The sequence below is a fragment of the Sciurus carolinensis genome, chromosome 11 (assembly GCF_902686445.1).
Source record: "Sciurus carolinensis chromosome 11, mSciCar1.2, whole genome shotgun sequence".
In the NCBI taxonomy this organism is placed as follows: domain Eukaryota; kingdom Metazoa; phylum Chordata; class Mammalia; order Rodentia; family Sciuridae; genus Sciurus; species Sciurus carolinensis.
Window position 1 is genome coordinate 21,527,165 of NC_062223.1, and position 8,971 is coordinate 21,536,135.

At 37.2% G+C, this 8,971-nt stretch overlaps 1 protein-coding gene across 1 annotated transcript; it reads left to right on the forward strand.

The window, feature by feature from the left end:
- Positions 1-402: 402 nt before the first annotated feature.
- On the forward strand, positions 403-1,389 carry LOC124959998 (olfactory receptor 5T3). Its single transcript, XM_047518517.1, has one exon. The coding sequence runs from the start codon at positions 421-423 to the stop codon at positions 1,387-1,389; it is 969 nt and encodes a 322-aa protein (XP_047374473.1). The 5' UTR covers positions 403-420.
- The last annotated feature ends 7,582 nt before the right edge of the window (positions 1,390-8,971 follow it).

Consider the following 8,971-nt stretch of genomic DNA (forward strand, 5'->3'; position numbering starts at 1 on the left):
AAGTGTGCAACATTAAAGAAAGTGCTTTCCTGTACTTTGTAGTAAATCTAAGACTACTACTCAGCTGTGTGTTTGCCAGTACAACATTTTTTAATTTAAGTTCATCTGTAGTAATTCATTTTTGTGATTTTTAAGATGATGTAACATAAAAACAAATGACAGAAAATTCATTCAAAAATTATTTGGAAAATAAAATCACTTTAATTGCGAGAATTTTTAACATGATGCATTGAACCAACATTGAGTGGAATTATTTTTTCTTCTGCCTTATACAGTAAAAACACATGCTAATTCAATTCTTTGTCACTGTCTTTGTTATTACTACCAAGGAAATCATTATGCCCTAAGAAACAAATGAGAATATAATTACAAAAATTCTATTTATACAGGATATTTTTCAATCTATTCGTAAAAGCTAAAATGGAAAAGATGCCATCGGATATGGATGTTTACAGGATGCGGTTGAAGAATGTGACAGAAGTCACCATGTTTGTGCTGATGGGCTTCACAGATGATTTTAACCTCCAAGTCTTCCTATTTTTCCTATTTCTTGCCATCTACCTTTTTACTCTGATAGGAAATTTGGGGTTGGTCCTGTTGGTCATTGAGGATTCCAGGCTCCACAACCCCATGTACTACTTTCTGAGTGTTCTATCATTCTTAGATGCCTGCTATTCTACAGTTGTCACTCCAAAAATGTTGGTCAATTTTCTGGCAGAAAATAAATCCATTTCATTTCTTGGGTGTGCCACACAGATGCTTCTCTTCGTTACTTTAGGGACCACAGAGTGCTTTCTCTTGGCAGCAATGGCTTATGATCGCTATGTGGCCATCTACAACCCACTTCTCTATTCAGTGAGCATGTCACCCAGGGTCTATGTGCCACTCATCGTGGCTTCCTATGTTGGTGGCATTTCACATGCTACCATACACACAGTGGCCACTTTCCGTCTGTCCTTCTGTGGGTCCAATGAAATCAGACATGTTTTCTGTGATATCCCTCCTCTCCTCGCTATTTCTTGTTCTGATACTCACACCAACCAGCTTCTCCTCTTCTACTTCGTGGGTTCTATTGAGATAGTCACCATCTTGATTGTCCTGATCTCCTATGGCTTCATCCTGTTGGCCATTCTGAAGATGCATTCTGCTGAAGGGAGGAAGAAAGTGTTCTCTACCTGTGGCTCTCACCTGACTGGAGTGTCCATTTACCATGGGACCATCCTCTTCATGTACATGAGACCAAGTTCCAGCTACGCCTTGGATCATGACATGATAGTGTCAATCTTTTACACCATTGTGATTCCCATGCTGAATCCCATCATCTACAGTTTGAGAAACAAAGATGTAAAAGAGGCAATGAAAAAATTATTGAGAGAAGTTTCTTCATAAGTCATGTACATTTTTAGATTTGAGTAAATTTTAAAAAATAAAAGTGGATGTCTGTTCATATCTGTATATTTCAGACACTAGAGAGGAAATGTCCTGGTTTTAGTTAATAGTGCTATATATACTAGTTTATTTATGAATAAAATTTTTAACTCTCCAGTACAGCACTTCTCAAATTATGATAAATTGTGTCTGCTATTTGTAAATGCCCATTATTTTACCAAAGAAATCCATATTAAACATTCTGGGCTCTTGTGGTATTCTGGTAATGGTGGAATTGAGTTTTGTTTGCTTTAACTAGAAGCAATGTCCTCAAGATTCTATGAATAAAGAAAATTTCTAATTACTTATAGCAAATCTTCTACATTCCTTATGGAGTTAATTTACCATTCTAGAATCCATATGTGAGAATCCCAAATCTTATGTTCTAAACATTTGATCACACACTGAGATCCATTCAAGCTTGTGAGCATACCATTTGCTGTTTTTCTGTTTCTATATATCATGAATTTTCTTTCCCTATTAAATCTTTCCTGGCCCTTTTCATTCATAGAAATTAATGATCCATTTTGGAACTACCAGAAATATTGTGGTACCAAATGTAAATATTTACTGAGAAGTCTTTTTTTTTTTTTTTTTTGAAAGGCAGACTGCCACGTGCAGCACCTCATTTGGATGTGTCAGGAGTCTTGGAAGCTTGACTACCCTACGTTCTCCTACAAATGGACCTTGAGAGCTTGTTTGGAGGTTCTAGCAGGGGACCTCAGCTACTCGTATACCCTGACCGAAGAACGATCCTTCTCTATCTGAGAAGGTCGTCCTCTTCGGGAGGGACGCTCCTGGTGAGGGAGGAAGGGGACACCCGCCCAGCCAGCCAGATCAGCTGAATCAACCCTGGAGATCAATGGGGTGACAGATGTCGAAGCCATATCGTCCTCACATCTTTTAAGGTTCAAGAAAAACAAAACTGCTGGCTAGGAAAGAGCTATTTATAAATGACTGCAAAGTTAGCCTACTTTAGGGGCTTACTCCAATTCTAAATCCTTCCTCAGCACCTAGCCCCACCTTCCTTATTTATATCAAAGAAACCATCTTGCAAAGTTATCATTACTCAAAATTTACATCCACGGAACAAGTGCACAGCATGGAAACACTCTGACTTCACTTCTGTTGGCATCTGCTCCTACTTTCTTCAAAATTATTCTTTAATTTTGTTCTAAAATTTATTTGAAGAGGTGCTAAAGACAGAAATTCACCCTTCTTTCAATGAAATACTACTTTCTTTCCAAGCCTATTTTTCCTGTGAATTACCAATCAGAATATAGTAACAAAATGATGTTTATTTTAATTATTTTTTTTATGTTTTTGCAGACTGCATTTTGATTCATTGTTCACAAATGGGGTACATCATTTCATTTCTATGGTTGTACATGATGTAGATACCATTTGTGTAATCATACATGTACTTAGGGTAATGATGTCTGTCTCATTCCACCATTTTTCATACCTCCCCTCTGAAGAGTTAAATATGTAGTATGAGTTTGAGATTCATACAAATAATTATCAGATATGAATTTTTAATGAAAGAATATTTGCCCATGCTTATAATCCCAGTGGCTCAGGAGACTAAGGCAGGAGGATCACAAGTTCAAAACCAGCTTCAGCAACACCGAGGTGCTAAGCAACTCAGTGAGACCCCGTCTCTAAATAAAATACAAAAAGGGCTAGGGATGTGGCTCAGTGGTTGAGTACCCCTGAGTTCAACCCTGGTACAAGAAAAAAGCAACAATGACAACAAACAATTAAATATCTGCCTATAAAATTCAAAATGTCTGCAGTATTCCAGAATCATTTTATTCTTAGAGTCTATCGTTTTATTAGGGTGTTTAAATTGGTAAGATGTGTTTAGTATATCTTGTCTGAAAGATTTTGGACCTGTTTATTTTTCTAATTAATAAAATACAGTCATTGTTTCCTAAGAAAGAAGTGAACAGTAGGTGAAGTGGTGTGCTGACATATGTCTAGAAATATTTGACTTATTTCACATTCTACAAATTCATCAACAATTGATGTCAATTTAACCTACATGAAAATTCTACTATCCTCCTTTCATTCCTAGTAAATTAGAAACAAAATAGTGAACATGAACAGCTTCTTATGACTTGCTATTTGTTTAAGAAAGTATAAAGAATGAAATATTTAAATTTCAAATTAATAAACCATCACTCTATCTCATCTCAATTACCTTTCCTTGCCTAAAGAAAACTTTTATTTTGTGGGGTGGGGGACTAGGAATTGAACCTCGTGGTGTTTTATACTGAGACACATCCCCAGCCCTTTAATTTTTTTTTTCTTTATTTTGCAGCTGGATTCCACTAAATTGTTGGGGCTGGCTTTGAACTTACAATCTCCTGCCTCAGTCTCCCAAATCACTGGGAATACAGGCATGTGCCATCATGTCAGACAAAAAATAAATAACATTTTTTCCCTTATTCTGTCTACTTGGGGCCTGTTTTTTTTTTTTTTTTTTTTTCATTACTTAGCAATGTTCTCATTTAAAATGTTTTGGTGTACTGTGATTATTATCACTATCTACAACTATCTTCAGGCTGTAACTTGTATTAAGACAGTCATGGTACCTATGTGTCCTCAGAATTATATCCCTAGACCTTAAAAACATACCTAGCACTTGGGGTTTACTGAGAAATTACTTATTAAATAGTGAGTCAATGAATACATAGGTAATACTAAAAACTGAGAATTATAGGCAGCTTATTAGGTTAGGTACTGAACAACAGCATAAATGTGATGTATGTTCACACACATAAACACATATATATGTATAAAATTACATAAATGTTGTATATATTATATATAAGTATATAATATATTACATATATAATATATATTTCCTTTGCTCTCATAACAATTCCAGAAGCAGTAATAATATTACTATTTATCATAGATGAGAAAATAGCAACATACAAACTTTAAGAAATTTACTTGATGACACACACAGCACTTGAGACTACCAGAATTTAAACCTAAGCTACCTGGTCACAGAGTCCCAATTTTGCAGCAAGTTATCCGTTTAATGAAAGAATAGACATTTCTTTCCACCTTACCAACCTCATTGCTTACCTTTTAGATGATACTTTAGGAATGATTAAAGATCTTCACTAAGACAATGGGAAGTATTCAGAGTATTGGTAATGTGGCTTCTGAGAGGTAATAGACAGATGTGAGCAATGGGAACATGAGGTTAAGGGAATGATTCCATAACCTGGGCCCACTGTGCTGGAGAGGGAAAGGGGAGGAAAAAGGGAAACATTGAAAATGATATTGGTCAAATTATATTGTTATATTGTGTGCATGTATGAATATTTAACAACAAATCCCACCATTATGTACTATTGTAATATACCAATAAAAAATATGGGGCTCAAAATCAATTCACTTGCAGGCCTGCCTGGTTTAAATCAATAGGCTATGTTATATTCCTCGGCAAACTTGTTAACTGTAAGAGACATGCAGGCCCCAAAGACTCAACCTTTCCAAGTTATCCTGAAGAAGGGAGACTTCTAAAACCCTCGCCCAGGCCAGATTCCAGAACAAAGGGAGATAAGGATAACTCCCCCTAACCATAAAATCTGTATGAATAAATTCCAATTAGAACTGGTCAGCATGGGTCAAAGTGACCTAGAGTTTTTTGAAGCTTTACCATGCACAGTGGGAATTTAAAGGTCTGATGCAATCCTGCTGTCAGTCAAAAGTAAAGAGGCAGACCTGGGCAGGACTCTGGAAACATTCTTGGGACTCCCAGTACAACTGGAGGGCAGAAGGGATGTGATATCCTTCTCCTCTCTGAGAGTACCCACTGTCTCCCTTGAGACTGTTCCCTTTACCTTTTTCATATTTCTTTTAACAAACTTTGCTATTCTTTTACTACATCTTATGTCATGCTTGGAATCCTCTTAAGCAGGAATGCAAGAGTCAGGGATGGAGACCTCTCTGACAGCCTCCCTCAGGACCTGCTGGTGGGTCTATGCAATGGTTTCCACTATAGCTCATAATTCATTGCATCCCTTGATCTATGTGGAATTTACAGGAATTTAACTGATATAATCAAAAATGAAAGGGCCAAAATTAAGTAACTCTAATATACAATAGGCAAACAACATTAAATCTTAAAACTGGGGGATAATCTTTTACTCCATGTTCCACTTCCTGCACCCTGAGTCTGTCTAGGTGGAAGAAACCATTACACCTCAACCCTAACACTCCACATAAGGGGTTATAGTGCTGCAGTTGTCCACTTTTCTGCCCATCATGCAGAACTACCTATCAACCAGGATGGAGGTGTCTCTTATCCTGCCAACTCATGGTAGGAAACTCCTATAAAGTCAGTTCGGCAGAATCATGGACCATGGGCCTTTTAGAGCACTTCATGCAACTTACTTGGACTTTTCAGAGTCTGCTAAGGACTAATCTCATGATGGGATGCTGCTGGATATACCCAAATGGGTTGTGGATTAGAAAATACCCATTTCCTTGGGTCGGGGATGTCATTTGGTGGTAGAGCACTTGCCTAGAAGCTCTGGAGGTTTAATCCCCAGTCCTCAAAAAGAGAAAGGGAAAGACAGAATGGGGGAGGGTGAGAAGAGAAAGAGGAAAGACATGACAAGGCAAGGCAGGATCCAACCCTTTTCCTCAAGGTCAGCTTGAGTCACATGGCAACTTTGAGGTCTATTGCTAAGCATTCAGTATCTACTAAGGTCCTGTAGCCATCACTTATCTGTTTCTAAAACACTAGTTGTCCATAGAGCATGGCAGGGCTCTTCAACATCTGAATGGCCTGCACCTTCAGCATACTAGCAAAGGTTTCAAACAGCTTCATCTGCCAGTAATATTTCATGTGCTGGGATGGATGTGTGTCATATGGCTCAAATCTCAGAGGAGCTTGCAGGGCAGGCTCAACTTGTTTAGGCTTTGTTTGTGCTGGGTGCCAAACAAACTTGCAGCTTTTCAGTTTATGCAGCATATTTTCTGTAGTAACTTACTTGAAAAAGGAATATGCCGTTCCACTAAAGTCCAAATAGGCCCATTAAGCTTTCTGTCTCTTTCTAGATTGAACAAAAGAAAATGCAACAAGTTGAACTCCATCTGAGAAGAAATAGTCCCACATACCCCATAGAACTTGACACCCAGAAATTATCCTGAAGCTGAAGTCCATGAATTGTTGTCAGATTTTCCCCCTCCCTCTGACAAACAATTCTTTTACCAGTAAGCCTAGAGTAATTGCTACTTTTTGTTCAGTAGTGGTCCACCAGCATGATATCTTTGAGGTTGTAAAGATGTGTGAGATCTGTATAATTTCAGAGCTGAATAGTTGATATACCACTGAGTATGAGAGTGAAGATACATTACTGGCTTTGCTATCTGAAAGCTAACTGCCTCTGATGGTGTTTATGACAGGGATGAAGAGAAAATATTTCCCTGAACAATTGGTATGAACAGTAGTTACCAGAGATGTGTTTATACATTCAAGCAACGAAACTAAATATGGTATGGAAGCCACATCTGGAGTCACTGCCTGATTAAGTTTATAATAATCCACTGTTCTACAAAACCCATTTTCCTTCAGAATAAGTCAAAGAGGAGTCAAAATTGGAATGTTTTGGGAATCACCACCCCTTTACTGTTCAAGTCCTTATTTTGAAAGTAATATCTAAGATGCCTCTAGGAACTCAATGCTGCTTTTGCTTTACTACATTCCTACATAAAGAGAGTTCTAATGGCTACCATTTTCATCTCCCACCATAATTACCCTCATCTACAGGTTAGGAAACCAGTGTAAGGATTCTTCTAGCTGAAGTTGACAAGTATATTTTTTATAATTAATATTTCAAAATTGGAAAATTAATCACAGGATAGTTTTATGAAGACACTGGACTTGCTGTGATACTAACCTCTGTTAAAATACCTTTAGGTGCCTTGATAAGCATCTATTCTGATGGTACACCAATTTTTGATTTCCTGTAATTTCTGGCAGTTTAGAGTTAGAGTCTAATAATCTTTGAAAGATATGGTCAGATCTTTCCATTAATGCACAGTTAATCTGGTAAAAGTTCACAAGTATCTCTGAGAAAAGACTAACAACACAAAATTTTGGGAAGTGTTCCGAATCCTTCCCCTGGGGTACATGGACTCTCCTTTATTCAGGTTATTTTGAATCTATATATTAGATCGAGTATAAATATTTTAAAGGAATTGTTTCATTTTCTTTTTATGATTCAGATTAGACCTTCATTCACTTGATCTGAAATATTTCTGCTTATACAGAGGAAATAATAATTTAGTAGGCTTTTATCTATTTCACTTCTAGGATAGTCACAATCAACTTGCCAAGATGATATGTTTGCTTGGGGTAGATCATTTATTATTGCTTTAACTCTATAGTTCATTACAGTAGCTGTGATTACTATGTCTTTGAAAATTGAGAACTGATACTTGAACTATACTACCTCAGTTTCTAATTACTTTTACTGAATTTAGACTTACCTAAAAGTAGCAGTAATTCCCACTATAAGTTCTGGTCCCACTAGAAGTTCTGGTTCCACTGTATGACCTTCAAGAAAGCTGAGGATGTGTCTCCTCTCACAATGGATTTTCCACTGTCATGATGAACAGTTTATCTTCTAGATTCTTCCGTCTGGGTTAGTAGTCTTAAGTGACAAACCCATTCTGATTTTCCAATCTCCCTAAGCATTTGAATCACTTTCTGTATGGAAAAAAAAATGTGGGTGCAGTATTTCTAATTACTGTGGGCTACATATGGTCCGTGTTTCAGCTGATCAAAGAAAATCTTAAAAGACTTTCTAAATGTGTGAGCTAAGTACAGAATTTCTGCTTACTGAAACCATGTCAATAAATTCAGCCTGAAAAATTTATTTTCCCTGCAGCATTATCTCATATTCTTAATATTCATTATCACGCATATTTTCTGAATTTCCATCTGTATAGATTAGGGAGATTATATAATTCTCTTGGAGTGTAGCATCTTTACATGATTATACTTTGCACCTCATTTGGGGGAGTTTCCTGGGACATGAGTATAGTAATATGTCAAACATCGAGGAGGTTGTGCTGGTGAGTCCTGAAGAGAATCAGAAAGATCTTGCAGGGAAACTGTCTTACAGGGCAACACTGCATTTCTTCAGGTAATGTAGAGTTAATCCACCCATGTGGATCTGCCTACTTGTACTGACAAAAAGGAGTCATGAGCATTTAGGATCAAAGTCCTCAGCTTCGTCAGCATCTTACCACATGTTTTATTTCAACTTTCGTTTCATATTCCTTTCCATTCTCCCCTCACATTTAAATTCTTGTAGTCACCTGTCAGAATTTGATTTGTGTTTTATGTCTGCCACCCCAAGATGAGATCTGGATATGGTTTTCATCAACATTAGCCCTGGCACTTCAGGATATAAAGGTCTCTTCAGGGCCTGACATAGAAGGTTTCAGGTGATTTATATGTTACTAGTTCTGGATATTCAAACACCTGAGCTTTTCTGTTTCTTGTCCC